This window comes from Argopecten irradians, chromosome 14 (assembly GCF_041381155.1).
Source record: "Argopecten irradians isolate NY chromosome 14, Ai_NY, whole genome shotgun sequence".
NCBI classification, from domain to species: domain Eukaryota; kingdom Metazoa; phylum Mollusca; class Bivalvia; order Pectinida; family Pectinidae; genus Argopecten; species Argopecten irradians.
In genome coordinates this window covers 25,110,555-25,132,104 of record NC_091147.1, presented here as the reverse complement: position 1 = coordinate 25,132,104, position 21,550 = coordinate 25,110,555, and the positions used below count along the sequence as shown (strand labels likewise).

At 34.9% G+C, this 21,550-nt stretch overlaps 1 protein-coding gene across 1 annotated transcript; it reads left to right on the top strand.

The window, feature by feature from the left end:
- Positions 1 to 1,412: 1,412 nt before the first annotated feature.
- Positions 1,413 to 17,761, top strand: LOC138306932 (histone deacetylase complex subunit SAP130-A-like). Its single transcript, XM_069247511.1, has 18 exons — positions 1,413 to 1,583; positions 2,507 to 2,603; positions 2,948 to 3,178; positions 3,667 to 3,907; positions 5,396 to 5,634; positions 6,190 to 6,300; positions 6,789 to 7,104; positions 8,212 to 8,324; positions 9,096 to 9,245; positions 9,752 to 10,022; positions 10,990 to 11,124; positions 12,141 to 12,253; positions 12,642 to 12,738; positions 13,230 to 13,339; positions 13,718 to 13,852; positions 14,308 to 14,411; positions 14,970 to 15,092; positions 15,980 to 17,761. Exons 1-18 carry the CDS (start codon positions 1,422 to 1,424, stop codon positions 16,127 to 16,129), a joined length of 2,898 nt encoding a protein of 965 aa, XP_069103612.1. The 5' UTR covers positions 1,413 to 1,421; the 3' UTR covers positions 16,130 to 17,761.
- The last annotated feature ends 3,789 nt before the right edge of the window (positions 17,762 to 21,550 follow it).

Genomic DNA, 21,550 nt, shown 5'->3' with positions numbered 1-21,550 from the left:
ATTTGGCAGCCATTGCTACACCCGTAATCGTGACGTAATACACATCAGTACGCAATATAGAATTATACTACTGGCTAATATAAGGGAGCTAACTCCAACAACCTTGTGACTAATCACTATACGTAACAAGTTTACCTGTGGCTACAGTGGTTGTTTTATTAAAAACATTATAAAAGAGTTTAGAGTCCTTAAAACTTTGGAGTACAGGTACTATGTTTGGAGGTAAAAATGGACGAACAACTGATGGAGTATTAAGGGGCAATGGATTTGGCAAACATTTCCGAACTGCTGATATTAATCCTTGAACTTGGAGGAAGTTTGTACGGAGTGAATATAGTTGTGAAAGCTCTTCTAATGTATAGAAGGAAAATATATCAGAATTCTTTACAAGATCTGCGACAGAATGAATTCCTGATTTATACCAAGTTTTGTAAAAAATGGGCTTACCTGCTATAGTTATATCCTTATTATGCCAAATGCATTTAGTTAAAAATGAATTTTTCTGCAACTCTAGCATTTCCTTAGCATTATTAAATTTATACCAGGTATTCAAAACATCTTTCCAAAAACTGTTCTTGCATAAATTACTACACTGCAATATATATTCACACCACCAATATTTAGTAATATATCAATATCAATATTTTTTTTCAAAAATCAATTTCCATTTCCCTTCCTTCTTGTACAGTCTTCTAATCCATCCTAATTTTAAAGAATTTATGAAAGCATGTAAATTAATCATTTTTAACCCCCCGTTACAATAATCTTGGACAACAATATTTCTTTTTACTTTGTCAGTTTTACTATCCCATAGAAATTCAAATAGAAGTGTGTTTATTTCCTTTATCACGTGCACCTTTTCACTTGGATTTGGAAGAGATATAAACAAATGGTTAAATTGAGATAACATTAATGATTTGATAATGTGAACCTTACCAAAAGGTGTTAGTTTCCTTTTCTTCCATATATTAATTAAACTTTTTAATTTCACAATTTTCTTATCAAAATTCATCTTAGGCATGTTATCTAGATTTACATCAAAGTCAATCCCAAGTAATGTGAATTTAGTGTTTCCCCAATTGAGATGGAACTCTGGGAGCATAGTCTCGTTACTGTACTTCATACTTCCTATCCATATTATTTCAGTTTTATCTACATTAATTTTTAATAAGTTATGATGATTTAAAAAAACATGAAGAAATAATGTGCTAGGTGACCGAGCATTGGTAGGATGGGTTTTACTTAATACTATTTATGTAAGTCAACTCTTAAATCAGAGCTAGACAGGGGCTCCCAAAATGTAGATTAGTTGTGAAAGTAAAACCTTATCTTCTTTATCATTAGTCATATCTTGAAATTACAATTTAGAATTTTAGTCTAAAATTCAAAATTTGATGCTGATTTTTACAGATGATTTTACCATGAGTAGCCAGAGTAGTGGTGATCAACCTTCAGCAGACGACGCTGAAAATTTAGCCCGCCCCACCGCTGTCAGCTTGTCATCACAACCCAATGTCCAGCACCGCTCACTGGCCAGCCTTGCACAAGGATCAACAGCCTTCCAGCTACAGCCAGATCTCAAGGTTTGTAGTTTTGGAAAAGGTTTCAGATGCATGTCCTTAATAACCCTTCATTATTTCAACATGCTTAGCAAAAGTTGCCTAAGTGATTTTTTTCTCTTTAGCAAATAAGAAGCTCATTTAGCAAATTGTGCATTGACAGCATTCCATAATGAAAAACATTAAATTACTAAGAAGCATCAAATAATGTATTTCAATTGAAAAGTATGAAATAGACATATAATAGATACAAAATTGATCATCATTAAAATCTATACTTAAAATGTTTTGTGTGTTAGAACTGAAAAAACTTTGCATCTTAAATTAGGATATCATTTTGTTTTGCGAATTAGGAAATTTAGCAGATCGATAGGGGGAAAATGCGAATGGGTAGCGTGAGCCCAGAAATACTTGGTCAAAGAAGACCAAAATATTGCTCTTACAGCTCATTTTCAAACTTTTAAAATACCTGAAACTTTGATTTTGCTGTTTAAAAGTTCCACTTATTGTTTGATGTCACGGATCCTCATTATGTAAAAGATCAGTATCAGTAGAGATTGGAGTTGATATTGGTCTAAGATTGTACTGTTGAGACTCTTGAATGCTAGCTTTTCAGATACAATACTGACTTGTTAAGTCTCTTCAAGTTAAGTTATTTTAGTCCTAAAATGCTCAAAAGCCCCAAGGTTTAGATATGTCCCAGCATTTTTTATGGTAATTCTTGGTAAATAATAAACACTTGAATTTTGGCTTCCAAAATCACATAGTAATCTAAGAGCTGACAATAAAGTCTTATTCTTAGAGTTACCTCCCTTTAGTTACGTGAGATATCCAGTAATTTACTCTTTTAGGTAACTGACAACGGCTTATAATTGTGAAATTATCTGTAAAATGTAATTCACTTTCACTGAATTAGATATCCATTAATTATGTACATTGTATTGTAGTTATCTAAGTCGACCTTGCCACGACGAATGCTGACGGGAGGCCCCAGTGCCTCGCCTCCAGCTCACCCCTCACAGCTCCCTACCATCTTACCTACAGGTGAAAGTCATGGTCACAACTTATTTTCATGGGTCAAATGTCAAATTATGACATGGTTATGCGCAGTTTTAAAGTGAACATTTAATTATGCATTCAGTGTAGCATTGGTAAATTATAAATGGAAGTTTCCCATCTAAAAAAGCCAAAGGAATGAATTATTGGCAATATTTTCGCAGTGTAACTGTAATATTGTGGCGAAATCACATACATTTTAGCCAATAATTTTACATCAATACTTGTAGTTATATGCTGCTTGTATTGGCTGGAAGTAAATTACGTAACAACAAAATAGGTAAACTTACGTCCATATTAGCCATCTTATTAATTATTAATCTACTTTTCAGGTATACAAATTGGCATTTCCATGGATTCTAGTAAGTCCTTGACAACTACAGCCTCTGTTGTGGCAGTGCCACCCCCAGCCATCGTGAGTGTCGGCATGGCAACACCAAGCATTGTACAGATCAATGCCACTTCCTCCTCATCACTTCTAAGTCAGACCCTCCCACTTACTGGCAACATCAGGGGGGCTTCTCAACACCAAACTCCGACCTTTCAGACACATCTGCCTAGAGGTAAATATAGTCATTATCATATATGTCAGTCTGTATGTGTGGTAATGTTTAAATATAAAACAGGTTCTCTGATAGCTATAGTCCATCTCCTTAGAATCAGACAGAGTACAGGCAATGTTAGGATATCAACCTATTCTGTCTTTGCATATTATAGAGTTATCTGCCCTTGTGGGTAGGTGTTGAATATGACATCATTAATTTTAGCGAAACCCACGTTATTATCAATGATAACTGAAAGTTAATGTCTTGATTTCTTTGTTGAAACTTATAGGCTAGCTTTGGACTTAAGGTAATTTCAAATTGATGCTTTTCCATGCAGAATAAAATAAATGTATATTATGTGTTGAGAAAGAAAGTTTTGTGTATATGTATGTCATATAATTATGTGTAGAGTTCATTTGTTCTGTCAATAAATCTTTAAGAGAGAATCAAATAAGGCCTCAAGAAAGTTTAGATGAAGAGATTCATATAATAATTGTGATTTACAGGAGCGGCAACAGCAGCCTCTGTGTTAGCTTCTCCTAAATCTGTGATGACGGCCATGCCAGTACTGCGGCACAGCGCGGCCACAATCCACATCCCTGGTACCATGCCACATGGCGGCCATAACCTAACAGCGCCACGGAGTCAATTAATAACATCTAATATCCGACCAAATACACCCCCGCAAACTCACTCCCCGGCTCCGACGGTCAGTCTAGCTGGCATCACTTCATCAGAAGCACATAGGTTAGTATTCAATATACTGTGAAATCACCATATTTTATATGTTTTGTGTGGGATGGGGTTACTATTCATGGTTTTTATGTTTTGACCGAAATCAATTAATTATAGGGCTAGATCAATATATCGATATACCGTATCGTATCGGTTTTCAGCAGTGTATCCATTATCGATATGCACGCATGCTGTATATCACTGTATTGTTTATACAACTCAACCTACCGTTTCAATTAACACAGGCGATAAACTGAATCAAATGTTTGTTAGATTTTTAGCCCACCATCATCAGATGGTGGGCTATTCAAATCGCCTTTCATCCGTGGTCTGTCCGTCCTTCTCAAATTTCATATGTATTTTCCCCTAGGGTCCTAGTTATGCATATTGCATTTTGGGACCGATCAGTCAACAAGATGGCCAACAGGCCGCCATCGTGGATTTTGATGATTAAGGTTTGTTACCGCTATTTCTCAGAAAGTACTGAAGGGATCCTCCTCAAATTTCACATTTAGGTTTCCCTAGGCCCCTGGTTATGTATATTGCATTTTGGTACCGATCAATGAACAAGATGACTGACAGGACGCATACGCCATCTTGGATTTTAACAACTGAAGTATGTTACTGCTATTTCTCAGAAAGTACTTAAGGGATCTGTGTCAAATTGCATGTGCAGGTTCTCAAAATCACGAAAAATCAAATTGTTCAGAAGGTAATGATACATGTAGTATTACCGGTAAGTTAATAACTTTTGCAACTCTACAAATCCATCAATCTCCTTTTACTTTCCCATTTTAAAAATAAAAAGCTGTTTCGAAAAGGTAGTGCGCCTTTAATCATGATTTGTTATAAAGGTGTTCGTTATAAACATGTTTTAATACTGTATGTATGGTGATTTATGCATTGTTGTGTATACATATTTCTTAAACCAAGTGCCAACAGAATTGTAAAATTTAATATCTATGAAAAATAAGCCCATTAAAAGGAAATAATATCTTAGTAATGTTTGGGTCATTTTGGAGCATAGCATTAACATTAAAACTAAACTTCGCTTACATCTTGGTAATTTTGGTTTGAATTTGAAATCCTAAATTAGAGATGAGCTCAGAGAATGATTCACATAAGAATTCGCAGTTGAAAACATGATGCAAAGTTTAATGTATAAATATAACTATGATTTGTTAGGAAGCGTTGAGGGTGGAAATCTCAAAGTTAGAATTGACTTAAATAATCTGTTTATGACTTAGGCAGCCGAAGTTTGAATGTTGGATATCTAAATTAACTGGAATAAATTGTATTGGAAAAGTATATTTCTCTAATTAAAGAGTTTTCTGTTGAAAACATGAAACTGGAATCATGTTTTATATGGAAATTTCTAATCTTGAAAACAAAAATTAAAGATTACAATCATCTTATGTTAATTATCATTATTTTGTTTTCACTAGAACTTCTCTCTTGGTTTTACTCAGCTTGATGTTATTTCTTGATTTGATTTTGTAGAGTTGGCATATCTGTGCAATCGTCAGGGGCAACAAGCTCTGCATCCAGTATACACATAAAGCTTCAGTCACCGGGTACCACTACAGAGCCTATCACCAAACAGGTCTTGTCTCAATCAGCCAAGCAGATCCATGTTGCGCAGAACCTCAGCACCGTCCCTAAAGTTCTTGTGTCTCAGGCGGCTGTTACTCCCATCATTCAGCATTCTCTCAAGGCCGCGGCACCCAAACAAACTAAAGGTAGACAACTCTATTTGACACATACATTCTGTTTAACATTACTTGTCTTCTTGTGTGGAAACTTTTTCACAATTTTCTTGGTCTTGGTTGCTATGGGGTTAAAACAAGAAAAATATTTTGGTATACTGATGTAACCAATGGTCTGTCTGCTAACCACAAATATTTATTCACACAATAGAGCTTATGCATAAACTCCCTGAGACTTTATGATTCAAGCAGAAGTTTTAGAAGTTGTTCTTTTATTTAGCTCTTTTTCGAACAACAAAATCACTCAAGCATATTAAGAATAGAGTGTTTTGCTTATCATACCTGGTAATTGAATAACATGTTTATGAGTCTTAGGGAGATCATTACTTCAAGTGGTTTTAACATTTTCTCAGGAAAAATATGTGGTCAAACAGATAATGTCCATGTGTAGTTGTTTAGATAATCTTTAATAGTAGAAGTATAATTACAGGTCATGATAAAGGAAATGGGCTAGATAATGCAGTTTCCTGTCACTTCTGTGGATGAAATGTTTCCATGCAGAAATTTGTCAAACTTTGAATTTTCCAGCTGCAGTACCAGCGGTTGTGTCGCCTCTCTCCTCAACAGGAATCTCCCCATTATCCATCCCCTCGGTTACCCCGGTAACGGCACCAACAGCGGCCACATCAATCCCTATAGGTAAACATACACTCGATAAAAAATACCTTTAAAGCTCATTTACTTGAAATTGTCTTTACTCTGTTTAATTTGCAATGTATTTTAGGTAACACTTATCTTTATACTATGTAAACTGAATACTGTGATTTACCACAGTTTCACCGTCATCAAGTTTATCTCTGTTACATGTAAATTTTACATTTGAAAGTGTATCACATTTGTTGCAGTCTACTTATTCTATTTCTATAGAACTTCAATGAGTAGTAGTTTGGTGACAAAATATAAAGATATTTAAAGTTTAAGATACCTTATTTACCTAAGTTATCTTGAACTTGCATAAAGTTTGTATTTTGATGGACTGAAATGTTACTTTATATTCAAGTTTACTCACCTTAAATACTCGGTATCACCATGGTTCCGCCGACTTTGAGTCATCCAACTTCTGAGTTATAAAGTATGACTGTGTAAGAATAACCTTCCAATCTATCATATGTTTCTTGCACTAACAGCCAAAGTTCCCCCGGTACGACAGCCGACAGCTCCAGTAAGTCTGGCCGGAATCACGCGCATGTCAATACCACAGGAGACGAGCAGTTCCACGCCGAGTCAGCAGCATACCAAACAAACCCTCAACCTTACACAGGGACAGCCTCATACATCACAACCCCAGCCCCACCCCCAGGGACCGAGTCATCCGCCACAGACACAGCCTCCTGCCCAGGGGCAGACCACTAGTTTCGTCCCTCAGGCTCACCGGCCGGCCAGTATTGCATTAAGTCACCTGCCCAACCCTGTGGTATCACATACAGATATCAGACCAGAAAGGTAAAACCAGAGTTTATGTTTATTGATTAATTGATTACAGTATTAAACTGTATCAAAGATGCTTCACTGCTGACAACTTCACTGCTGACAAATGGTTTTTTTTTTCTCAATTAAAAAACAGGAGCAGACAAATAAGTATTTTTCTACAGTTCCAAAAATTTCTTACTTTACATTATTACCACCATTGAAAAGTTTGAGCTTTTAATTTCATTTCAAGCTAAAAATATTTATTGACTCCCAAAAAAATCTTGTGTCACTATGTCCTATATGGAATGAAGTACTGATTGTGCATGCAACAGAAGCAAACTAAATTATTTTATATATTTTTTTGTGTTAATTAGACATATATACACACGATTAAACACCAATTTTTGTTCAAATGATGAGTCTCGCTTATACTCTGTCGGCAGAGGAGCATCTATAACTTTAGCCTCACCGCTTTCAAGTACAGGCATTATTCAGCGAGCCAAAGTTTATCAAGAAGTATTTTATATGATATTTCTTTCTGGACTTACTTTTAGGAAAATGTACTTCTCTCTTATAATTTTGTTGCATTCAAATTTTCCTGCACCTACAGATTACAATATTGATTTTGTTTGCACCAGACATCGTGAAATATGCCGGGCCGGCGGACATGTCCGGCAAAATTTGACTTGGACCGCCTATTTTAAAATCTATTCCGAACCAACCGTCCCACAATTATTGAGTTCGGGAATTCGGTAGAAATGGCGTCTCTGAAGTATTATGCAAGTGCCAAATATAGTAAAAACGTAAACTGCATAAAATAATCATGAAAACAGCTTCCTGGATTTTAATAGCAGGAAGTTATGTTGACTTCAAAAATTCACATTAATGTTCGGTCCAGCAAAGTCTTGTTCAGTCGGCTTAATCACCGTCTATGTCAGTCCAATTCTCCGGCCATTTTTTTCAACTTTCACGATGTCTGTTGCACATCCACATGGACAATGCCAATAACAGCCAGGAGCAAAAAAACACAATAGGTTGATACTGAAACAAATTTAAATGATGTACAATTTACCGCCTGACAGTTATAAATATTAGTCTGAAAGACAAATAATTACAGAATGTACACTAATTTTATTTCAGGCCAGCGGGGATCACCCAGCTACCCCAGTATCCCATGACGTTACTGTCTGAGTATCATCAGATCATGTACCATCAGCTAGCCTCACAAATACGACCTAACGCGACGGGATTGTGTAAGTACATACTGAACAATGTTGCAAGAAAATTAATGGAAATCTTGGTATTTCTGTCAGGGTTTGAGTTAGATTTCACAAAAATGAAGTTTTAAAAAAGATATTTGGCCCACCACTTTGCTAGCATGGTCCCATGGTTAAGAAGAATTACGTTGCTGTTTGAATACAATTTTACTCCTGATTTATAACTTAAAGATGCTTTAATGAAATGATAATTTACTTAAAAACTTTGATAGCGTATTCATGTTAAGGAAATTTTAACTACTGTTAATACTTGATTTCGAGCATTGCTAGTTCAATTTAGAACATTCTAAAGACATACAATATGTCATTAGATCTATCCTATATAGGGTAATTTAATCTATCTCTATATATTTGGGTTAAAATTTCTGCTTAGTTTAAAGTACTGATATTTGATGTACTGATATTTGGTTTACGACTTTTCTTTAGTTTATAAGTACTGATATTTGATGTACTGATATTTGGTTTACGACTTTCCCGACTTCAGTTTATAAGTACTGATATTTGATGTACTGATATTTGGTTTACGACTTTCCCGACTTTAGTTTATAAGTACTGATATTTGATGTACTGATATTTGGTTTACGACTTTCCCGACTTTAGTTTATAAGTACTGATATTTGATGTACTGATATTTGGTTTACGACTTTCCCGACTTTAGTTTATAAGTACTGATATTTGATGTACTGATATTTGGTTTACGACTTTCCCGACTTCAGTTTATAAGTACTTATATTTGATGTTGTACAGTACCGACTGCTGCTCCACATGGATTGTCTGTGTCGTCAGCCCAAACGATGAAGTTTAGCCCGATGACGGTGATGGGTGACTCCCTCCGCCTACAGGCACTACCTGTACACACACCGTTCTCTAGTGCTGCCATGTCAACAGTATCCGACAGTATGTAGCATCTCAAAACATATACAGTAAAATATGCTTATAACGAACACGCTTACAACAAATTCATGATTATAATGTAGTAATTTTGTCCCATGTAAGATATCTGCAATATGTATGTTTACAACAAAGGGATCTTGTTGATCCCCAGAGGTTCCTTATAACAGTGTTTGACAGTATACTGTTCGTTTTATGGTTTTCATTTCTTTCCTATGCTATTTTCTTCATTGAATTTCAAAATTTCATGAAATTTATCTCCACAAGTATCTAGTTTTATACCTACAAAATGTTTTCTCCATGAATTTATTTTGAAACAAGAACTACAAAAGTTAGTAGCTACGAATGGGAGTTAGTTAACATTATGTATAAATTTTCAATTGGACAGCAGACATATTTTAAAATATTCCTTTAACTAAACCACCATCACCTTCTTGTGCCTGATGAGTTCTGGTAATCAGAAGTCAATAAATCAATAGCATTTATATACTGACTACATTTTTAAATTTCAGGTGTTGCTAGATCATCGACGCCTAGCGACTCCATAAGCGGGATATCTTCTGCCATATCTACAGCTTCCATTCCTGTCCCAGCGATTGCCATGGCAACGTCCTCGGCCATTTCTATAGCCCCGACCTTGTACTCTGTGACCCAAGGAGCCCCACATCCTGGTTCCTTGACCCCACAGCACTCTTCTGTTTCCTCCCAGGGAGCGACAACCCCTGTCAGTCAGCCCAACGCGTCACCACGTCCCAGCATTCTCAGAAAGCGCACTAATGAAGGGTATGTATATGTTTCCTTGCTTACATTGTTTATTTAAGGAATAGATTTTGATTTTGTTGAGGTTATGAGGGTATAATGATAATAGAGCACATGCCGGGTTAGATAACCGGGTTATTTACACGGGCTCCATTATCATTATACCCTCATAACCTCAACAAAATCAAAATCTATTCCTTATATTTACAGTTTTTCACGTAAATGAATATTATTTATTCTCGCAACAGTTGCATATTTTTTATTAAAATACCCATATTATTTTCTCTCCCGTCATCATCAACTAATTCGATTGAACAGCTGATTGGAATCGAGTCATTCATGTGTTCCCACCAAAAGTGGGGTCATGACCCCAAATTGCTTCGCCAGCGACTATTCCCGTAACAATAGAATCGCCGCACGTGTTGTACTATAATTATACACTGATAATGATAATACTAGAAAGCATGGTTATTGAGTCCATGTCAGTGCAAACTGTAAATATAACGTGATGTGATGCCTGTTGATGTACAATCAGGGTTTTTGCCAGCCCTTTGTAGGGTCAGGTAAAAGGACCCATTCCCAATTGAAAAATAGCACTGTATTTTCCCAAATTCAGTCAACATTTCCTAATTGTAGTAAAATTAAGTTAAAATCCTCAAATGATGTGAAAAGCTACTGACAATAATATTAATTTCTTGTAAAAGTTGACAGCATTTCGCAAAGATCGTATATTTTTTTTCCAGAAATTTTCAGTTGAAAAATTTATTTAAGTTATACTTTTAATGTTTTCCAAATTTAGAAAAACACCGATGATATTTTCCTAATTTTTACTAAGGATCTTTTTCCCAAAATAGCTGGCAAAAACTCTGTACAAAGAGAACTTTGAAAAATGAACTGTCTTACACCTCCCCGTGTAAGGATAGAGTTTTCTTTTACATACAGGATATCCCTGTGAAGTATGGGAATATATTTATTTAATTTGACCCCACAGAAATGCTCCGGTGAAGAAGCCTGTTTGTGGCCTCAACACAATGCCTGATACACATAGTCCGCGGCCTGATTCGAGGACAGACTCTGCTCCACAGTCTAACACAAGTTCTCCCAAGACTCCTGCCACGCCTGCTGGGTAAGTAAATGCATTAGAGTTAATCCAAATTAATTAACTTGGAGTTCCCATGAATGAATTAAAAGATTTGACTTCCATAAAACCACAAAATGTAATTTATTGAAACTATGCAGAACATTCAGTCTAAAAGTCAGGTTAGATTGTTGTTTCTTCCACTTGAGAAAAAGCTCAAATTGACTAAAAATTTCATTTAGAATAAAAAAAAGTCTGCAGTATTCTTTCAGAAAAAGCATGGAAGATATAGGACAGATTCCAATACTCTTTGTGCCGATATTTCCTGACTGTTTGGTTATGTATACATTGATTTGACAATTGACCATATTTTTTCCCGTCTTTGTGAACAGTGAGAGTCAGTCTTCGAACAGATCTACGGCGCTGTCCAGTGAAGCGACAACCCCTACACACAATTCTATGGGAGATCTCAAAATCAAACAAGAACCAGCCGATACAGTAGAAAATGGTAAATACCTATCAATGAAACAGTAAAAATTGAAACAGTCAAGTTTAATAGTTCTTTGCAATTTTACATCCATATAATTTATGTCTTTGGGATGGAAATGAACACACTACCTTAATTTTTATTTTGAAACTTTTTATAATAAAAAAATATTGCTCTTAACTTGCCTCAAAAAGTATATGAAATCAATGATATTATTGATTTATTTCATTGTAGATGTTATCTGCTAATTGTTGCAGCTACATAGATTGTTGTATTGAATACTATTGAAATAAGATTGTAAGTGTTGCTTTTGTCATACTAAAATGTAATTTATTGAAACTATGCAGAACATTCAGTCTAAAAGTCGAGGTTAGATTGTAGTTTCTTCCACTTGAGAAAAAGCTCAAATTGACTAAAATTTCATTTAGAATAAAATAAAGTCTGCAGTATTCTTTCAGAAAAAGCATGGAAGATATAGGACAGATTCCAATACTCTTTGTGCCGATATTTCCTGACTGTTTGGTTATGTATACATTGATTTGACAATTGACCATATTTTTTCTGTCTTTGTGAACAGTGAGAGTCAGTCTTCGACAGATACGGCGCTGTCCAGTGAAGCGACAACCCCTACACACAATTCTATGGGAGATCTCAAAATCAAACAAGAACCAGCCGATACAGTAGAAAATGGTAAATACCTATCAATGAAACAGTAAAAATTGAAACATTCGTCAAGTTTAATAGTTCTGTGCAATTTTACATCCATATAATTTATGTCTTTGGGATGGAAATGAACACACTACCTTAATTTTTATTTTGAAACTTTTTATAATAAAAAAATATTGCTCTTAACTTGCCTCAAAAAGTATATGAAATCAATGATATTATTGATTTATTTCATTGTAGATGTTATCTGCTAACTGTAGCAGCTACATAGATTTCTGTATTGAATACTATTGATATAAGATTTTAAGTGTTGTAAAAGTCAGTCATAGTGAGAAAAACTATGATTTTAAATGTTTTGGTTGAAGTGTTGAAATGCTGTTATATTAACTGACCAACTCTGTTTTCTGTTAAGGTTTCCCAGCAGCTGGTGTTTTAGCAGCATCCTTATCAGCCTCTCTACCTAACTCTGTGGAAGCTTCTCCTAGGAAGAAACCAAGGAAACAGTTACTGTATGTATATACACAATAGACTAACCTACTGTAAAGCAATTATCTTTCATGTACGATTTATTTTCGCAATCATAAGTATTTATGTGAATGTTAATCTCCCTGAATTAATATCTTCCACATTGCTTGTGCAATCAAATTCAAAAGTATTTCCGCTCAATTTCAAATCTGCAAAATTTAATTTGAATTGACATTATGCCATCTGTTTGTCAATAAAATATTTGGAAATTAAAATTGTTATTTGAGGACACATGCACAGTGGCCAAGTGGTTAAGATATCCCCACAAATTACCACAAGTCTTCCACCTCTGTGCTATGAGTCTGGATCCCATGTGGGGCAGTTGCCAGGTACTGACCGCTGGTTGGTGGTTCTTCTCCGGGTACTCTGGCTTTCCTCCACCATCTAAACTTGGCACGTCTTACATGACCCTTATTGTTAATAGGACGTTAATCATGATAAATCCAATCTTAACTGTTATTACCTATCATTTCAGGCATGCCAACGAAGAACTCCGTGATAACTCCTCGACAGATGAAGATGTAGAGAAAGTAGAAGAAATCAAAGAGGAAGTGTCAGACCCAGTGAAGAAAGAAATGAAAGATGGTGAGATTTATATTAAATAATTTAATTTTATAAGATATAAATATTTCAAAGTCATTCTTGTAGGATATTAGCAAGTGGGACTTATAAACCTATTGTCTTTTTCAGAATATGTCAATAGTTAACATTATTTTGTCTTACAAATCTATTATCTGTTTCAGAATATGTTTATATTGAATCTGATTTTGGCTCATAAACCTATTGTCTGTTTCAGAATATGTGGATATTGGCATATTGAACCTGATTTGGACTTACAAACCTATTGTCTGTTTTAGATTATGTTGATGATGAATATGATTTTGACTTATAAAGCTATTGTCTGTTTCAGAATATGTTGATGATGAATGTGATTTTGAATTATAAATCTATTGTCTGTTTCAGAATATGTTGATGATGAAGGTGTGCGGTGGACCATTGAGAAAACTAAGCCATCACTGTCTCTACTTAACTTTTATAACATTTCCTGGAAACCTAAAAATAATCATTTTAATAGATACACAGATGTTAAACCCAAAGGTGAGTACTATTTGATTATTTAAGTCTATTGTATAAAAAAAAGCAAATATTATAAAAAAAAGCAAATATTATATTCAAAATTTGATAAATTTCAAATATGTTTGCACATTGATTCATATCAATCATGTATAGAAAATGTAGTAAGCTCAATCATATTTAAACACAAAATCTCTCATGCAAATCGTACCTTAGTTATAATTACATTACAGTTCAGTACATTTACTTTCTGTAGATATCCAAACAATAAATTGTGAAAAATTTCAAATCTATGAAATTAACTATACAGAAATTATATAAAAAAAAAATTGCATAGAAGACAAGTAATATCATGGAAATCCTTCCATATTGATGTACTGTATTTCTTATAGGTCAGGTAGATAGTTTTAATAGCTTAGCTTTGCTAAAGTTACGATACAATGAAATTGAGTCTAATTTTGCTTACTGATGTTGTAAAGATGAGCGACGCCCCACAGTAAATGAACTGTCCAATCAGAGAGGAGTGATGCAGAAAGCCAGCGGCTGGAAACTGTTCCATGTAGCAGCACAGTTAGACGATCTGGTAAGCAGGACAGTCTTCTCATCACATGACCTATAGAGAATCATTTTCAGAATCAAGTTTTAGTTAAATTACAAATATAAAGAGAACAGGCTTAAAAAATACTGTGAAATTCAGTACAATGCGTACCATGGTAGAGGAAAATGTTCAAAGCAAATCTAAACAACATAGTGAGAAATTTCAATGTATCACATTCAACCCAGTAAGCACCCCTAATCCCTATAAGCGCCCCTCCTCCTTATTGAGGCCTCATTTTCACTGACTTCAAATTAAATGCAGACTGAAAATAGGAAAAAAAATGTTTTCTTTATTTTATTTCTTTTGCAAATTTGGTTTAATAAAGTGCCCCTTAATTTTTTTTTAAGCACCTGTTGTTTTAGATATTGTATAAATCCAGTACAATCCAGTCTCCATACAGTTGGCATGTATCAAAATGTTGCAGGAAACGAAGAAAAAAAAAATTTAAGATTTGTAATTAAATCTAAAATGGTATGATAAGATCTTAAAGGAGACAAGATCTTAAAGGAGAAAATTAAGACTATTTTGTAACTTGTTTTTCAGACGGAACTCGAGAGGACACTGAACAGTAAAGTGTTGACTCTACAGTCGTCTCTCGCCCCGCAGCCTACGTCTAGACACAGTCTAATGGAGGATGACCTCGGCCTTCTTCACGAACTTACACAGGTAATTCTGTCTGTCGGTCGTAATAACTATTCAAAAATTATTTTTATTGGGAAAACTTATTACTGGTTGCGTAAATACCGCTGTTTTCTTGATATTAAAGATGCATTAATTATCACTGAGGGTAGGATTTCTAAAACTGCTTCTTAACATTTTCACTTTGAAGAACATCCCTGAATTCTATTTTGATGAAATTCTAGTCATTATTGTAATCCTATACATTTAAAATGACTGAAGGTGTTGAAATTAAGACTTGAATTTCTTAATGGAACGTTAGCACTGAATATGGGAGATAAAGCAATATCTCCAAAATTTTATTTCTCTAAGAAAATATAGTTCAAATTTTTGTCTGATGCATCTTGGAGTAAATTTAAGAAGAGGCCCAAATGACCTGAATATACTCCCTTTAAAAAATGGTTTTGGTATGTTCATACTGAATATGGAAGATAGAGCAATATTTCAAATTATATTTCTCAAAGAAAATATTGTTCAATTTTTGCTCTGATGCATCTTGGAGTAAAGGGTTTGCATTTGATGCAGTTTGTGAGTCATTTCAAATTAACACGCTGAAAACATCAATATGGGGGTTTCTAGATCCCAAAATGATGTGGGTAAAGTACATTTTACCATTGATTAGTCCCACCTTCCGTTGATTATGTCACAAAACTCACGTCAAATGACGACGTCATAATCACCGAATGGTTGGACTTATCGGCGGTAAATTGTACTTCACCTATGTTACTTTGGGATCTCAAAACCCCCATATTTTCAAAGGGAGTCTATTCAAAAAAGGTCTTTTGGGCCTCTTCTTGATAAAATGAAAAAAGTTAAGAAATGGGAATTTCTTGCTCTATATGTTTTAATTCTATATTATCCTTCTTTTGTCATAGGGTAACATCCAGCGTTCTCGACTAATATCGGACCAGCTGGAGGAAGCAAAGTCTAACATGTTCAAAGTACTGGATCACAAAACCAAAATTACAGAGATTATTAACAAACATATGAGCAAGAGACCAATTAAGAAGAAAGAGAGAACGTAGCAGGATGATTCTGAAGTTTTAACGGTGATTTATTGTGTTCAATTAGAGGAAGCATAGGGCAATCACGATCAAATGGACTCTTGCAACAAGAGATCCTCGTTTGAGTGATTCGAAACTTAAAAGGACAATGTAGAAAGTCTACAGATATTAGAAGAAAATTCAAATTCAGGAAAGCATGACTGCATGGTAGGACAGGAAACATTGGGGCCTGTATGGAAAAGGAAAGCATTGCAGCATGGAAGGAAATGACATATCGGGGGCTGCATGGAAAAGGAAAGCATCACAGTATGGAAGGACAGGAATCATAGGGGGCCATGTGGGAAGGTGCTATGTTCAGATATATTCAAGACAGTCCAAACATTTAGTCTTAAATTTCAGAGATAATGGTGTAAAAGGAAACATTATGGGGCTGTCTGAAAGCTACTATATTGAGTCCAGGGTAATTTGAATTCATTGGTGTATCAGGAAACTTTGGGGGCTGTCTGGAAAGCTACTTTATCAAATCCCAAGCAATTTGAAATCTGAATTCTTAGAGCTAATGGTTAAACAGGTAACATAAGGGGATGTGTGGAAAGTGAAATAGATATTAGAAATGAATAGTGGTATATGAGCATAAAAGAGGAAAATTAAGTAAGTTTGATTGCATACTTTTCTACTTTTATTGCCATTCTGAAAAATTGAGGAGGGATGTCAGGAAATGTGTGAAACACACATGAGTATCAATGGATGGATCTTTGATGTAATTTAAAGATATATAAGATAGAAAAGAAAGTTTGAATGAATTAAATATAAAGAATTTAATTTGTAAATTTTCTTATTTTGGTGCCAAAAAATTTGGTCAGATAATTTTTTTGAAAAAGATAGCATATATAATTGATGATGAATTTGCGCATTTGGTGTATACAATTGTATATAGATTGTGAAACACAGTGGAAAATAAGTACAAGTTATATTATAATGCAAAATTCCTGGCTCAAAAGGATCTCTTATAAGATAACTGCTAAATATTTGCAGTATTTAAATTAAGGAAATAATTTTGATATTAACTTTATACAAATATAATGACTTTTTCTTTAAGTGTAAAGATTTTTAAGGTGCTCATAGAAACGACTGATGAAATCATGAAATGGATTGGTCGAGTGCTAAGTTAGATATGGGGACATGGAAAAGGTGGTTGTTTTTATGGCAATATTTTTTACAATTTCACAGTTATCGCTATGGTCGTGAAATTTTGATCCATGAATGAAATATTTAAAAGAATTGGTTAGATTATATAATTTAAAAGAAATATAAAATTCAATGGTTTGTTTATAAATTCTACAAAGTTACAGACTTTTTGTCTTCATCTTAACATCACACCTGTGCTACTAAATGCGTTGATTCTTTAACAAAGGTTGGAAGAGTCTAAGTTGAGATGAGAGGTGTGAAAGGTTGTGAGGAAGCTTTCCAAGAATTCAGTCTAGATTGTAAAATTAAAGAGAATGACTTATTCACTTTAGTGAAGGTTACAGCAATCAAGATGTTGGATAAAGGAAAGCTTTCTCGGATATAGAGTATGTGTTGATGAATTTATATGTATCAAATATATGAGAATGAGTCCTCATTAATAATAAATGTAGAAATACAAAAACATTTTTGTGTACAAGTGTTCTTTTTTAATGCTGCGAATCACTGTTGGAATTCCTTAATATCTGAAAATGATGATAATCAAAAAAGATGTTTGCATATATTTGTCATGTGAATGTCTATCAGATTTAAAAGTATTACAGATTCTGTTCAAGTAAAGTCATGGGCTGTTAAACAGTTGACACAGTTGATATTCTACACCATCAAATATAATCGCAAATATTTGTCGGTTAAATATCTATTTATTTACATGGACACAGCAAAGAGCCTTTGAACAAATAATTGCAAGAAATTGAAATACACATGTGTGACTTTCGTTGGTCTTGACCTCTGTCTGATTACTGACCATGACCTCTGTCTGATTACTGACCATGACCTCTGTCTGATTACTGACCATGACCTCTGTCTGATTACTGACCATGACCTCTGTCTGATTACTGACCATGACCTCTGTCTGATTACTGACCATGACCTCTGTCTGATTACTGACCATGACCTCTGTCTGATTACTGACCTTGACCTCTGTCTGATTACTGACCATGACCTCTGTCTGATTACTGACCTTGACCTCTGTCTGATTACTGACCATGACCTCTGTCTGATTACTGACCTTATGACCTCTGTCTGCTTACTGACCATGACCTCTGTCTGATAACTGACCATGACCTCTGTCTGATTACTGAACTTGACCTCTGATTACTGACCTTGACCTCTGTCTGATTACTGACCATAACTTCTGTCTGATTACTGACCTTGACCTCTGTCTGATTACTGACCTTGACCTCTGTCTGATTACTGACCATGACCTCTGTCTGATTACTGACCTTGACCTCTGTCTGATTACTGACCTTGACCTCTGATTACTGACCTTGACCTCTGTCTGATTACTGACCTTGACCTCTGCCTGATTATCCTAAATCAACCTTTTATCATTATGTATGTGTGGTTTCATGAAAATTATGTAGAAGAGGTGAGGATGCTTTACTCTTGACAGTACTTTATAAACAGCAACAGTGACCTTGACCTTGACCTGAAAGTATGGTAAAGTTTGGTCGTATATTATGAAGCACTTTTTCTTTTTAAAAATAGTAACATTGACCTTCATTGACATGACCTTTTCGAAAATATTATAATTCTCAGTCTGATAGTAGATTGTTAGACATACATACGAAGTCATGTGGGGTAAACTTTTATTCAAATTGCCACTCGTCCGTCCGTCTGTCCTTCCGTTCGTTAATAATTCTTGTAACCGTGGAGAGGGAAATTTTTCACGAACAGGGGCACAGGGACCTGGCACAAAAATTCTTAACCAACGGTATATATGTGTATAATGCTGGTTTAAAAATTCGTGCCAGGTTCCTGTGGACAGGGACTACAATTTTTTTCGATAATGTTTTTTAAAGAAAAAAATGATGTCCAAATTATTTCCACAAATGGCACTTAACCTCAAGCAAAAACCAGAGAACTGTGCATTATACAGTATTTTATGTTGTTGAAAAATCCGGAAATTTTATAGTAGGGTTCCAGTACGTATCCAAACGATTCCAGGTTTAGATCGAGAATCGGCGCAAAATATGATCTACATAATTTGACGGATATACAATTTCCAACATAGCACCAAACAAGAACAACATTACCAAAGGACACAAACTAAAATTATATATAAAAAAAGAACACGCTCGAGTATCCGGAAATATTCATTCCTTCACCGTACCGTGGATATATGGAACAGCCTGCCATCGGGGGTCACAACATCACAAACAGTCAGATCATTTGAACATAGACTTGACCGCCATTAGATGCACGAACCTCTTGTATATAACCACAAGGAATCCATCAAAGTCTCTGATACAGACCCGTAATTTGGATCGAACTCTTACAGAATTATCATGTTAATAATTTAAAACAAATACTGTATACAATGATCAGTGTTAACACATAATTAATTTATCACATCCAATGTATGGTTTCTGTCCAACAATGCAGCTATCTACAGAGAACTTGAGAAATAACCATGAACTCCTAACCAGAAAGTCGGGCCAAAAGAAAACAAGTCTAAATGCGTTCATTGGCCTTCCAATTATAAGCGAGGCTGCTTGAAATGGAAACCACCGATATAGTGTGTATGTACTATGTGTGTATGTACTATGGCTTGTACTATGGCTTGTAACTTTTACCATTGAGCTGACAGCAGAGGAAATCTTTTTAATTTCCTAAAGTCAGAATAAAATCCGTGTATCGGTGTATAATACGAGCATTATACTAGACACCTAAAACGTCTAAAATGTTGTCTGGTCAAAATATATATCAACTGTAACTAATTCTCGGATCCCTGTTGTGTTTAGCGTATCAGATAGTCTGAACTTTCACTGTCACTGCTCTTTGATTTTGAAATATTTTTACGTTCAACTTCCGATCAAAATACATATATACTTGTTTGTGGATTGTTGCACTAATAGATGTACAAAAACATGTGTTGTTTCCTTGTTCGGTAGGTGTCAGGCAAGGTGGGAATTTATCGCCATTCATGTGTTCTATTTTCCGTTATGATATCAAAGGCAATAATCCAATCATCAAAAATACGATGTATTCACCTGTAAGAATTAAAAGCTTGGTAAGCCAGCAATCCACGAAGAATTGATATATATAAAAGGTCAGGGAATCCTCCGTGATGCCAGATTGGCAATTCAATTAAAAGTATTTTTAAAAATCTTAACAATTAAGTCTTCTTTTTAAAACGGTAATTGTCTTAACATAACGTAAAGAAGTTTCCATATGATATGTACCAAAGGTAACGTCTTAAGTTATTTTTTACCACACTTTGAACTTAATCATCAATTTTGTACGAAATCGTTTCATGTTCATTGTCTACATATGTGTCTTTAAATTTCGTGAATGATTATATAAGTGTTAGGTATTATAACAGTTGCTATCAATTTCTAGTATTCAGTTTATGTTTTAGATTTAATACTTCACCATGCCCGTGCGAAAAAATATCCCGTTTATTTCTAATATGCGCGACTTTGAGTAGTAAACCCTTTCTATTTTGGGATAAATTAATTTCTTCTTCCATTTCAATTTTATGGTAAATTGTGAAGATAAAACTCATGGAGTTACTAAAGACCGATCTCGTTGCGCGCGATGGGCAGATAACCGCGCGTCATTCTTTGTGCAGGGAGATAACTCTGTGTAACAATAGAATGACGTAACGTCCATTGTCCTATGTTTCCTTCCCAACAGAAGCGGCAAGCTGAATCCGAAGCGACAAGCAGCAGAAAAAAATCACGACTAAAACGTACATATTATTTACAATACACATCAACAATGGAGAATGTTAACAACAATCAGGTGAGTCTGTTATTAAGTAGTTACAGTGAAAATAATGGTCTTTATAAACTTTAATTGATGGTTCATTAAGAGAGTGGAAAACACAGGTCTGAGAACGTTGTACTAATGAACAGTCATGATAATCTGCGTTCGTTGAAGTCATGTCCGCCTAAATCATTTGGATAGATCAATTCCAATTTCCTGGTTACGGCACTAATAATCTAATTGGGCCATGTTTCAGCAACATGAATTATTTTTAAGGATTCAACTTAAAATTCTTTATAGAAAAGTGTAACAGGGCGATTACTAGTAGTGTGCCGCCAGCCGGGCTCGAACTCGCGACCCCGGCCTTACTGGTCCACCGACTTTAGCTAAAGGCTAGCGAAAAGCAACATATGCATTACAAAAGTCAAATAATAACTCTAAAGAACTTGAACTTCCTGAATTTGTGTAATGCTTATCTTTGGA

What these genes read in the sequence shown, in the direction of transcription:
- LOC138306932 (XM_069247511.1), top strand. Translation starts at nt 1,422, where the DNA reads ATGAGTAGCCAGAGTAGTGGTGATCAACCTTCAGCAGACGACGCTGAA. An exon ending in ACAGATATCAGACCAGAAAG is followed by an intron (nt 7,105 to 8,211) that starts GTAAAACCAGAG and finishes ATTTTATTTCAG; the next exon opens with GCCAGCGGGGATCACCCAGC. An exon ending in ACTCCTGCCACGCCTGCTGG is followed by an intron (nt 11,125 to 12,140) that starts GTAAGTAAATGC and finishes CTTTGTGAACAG; the next exon opens with TGAGAGTCAGTCTTCGACAG.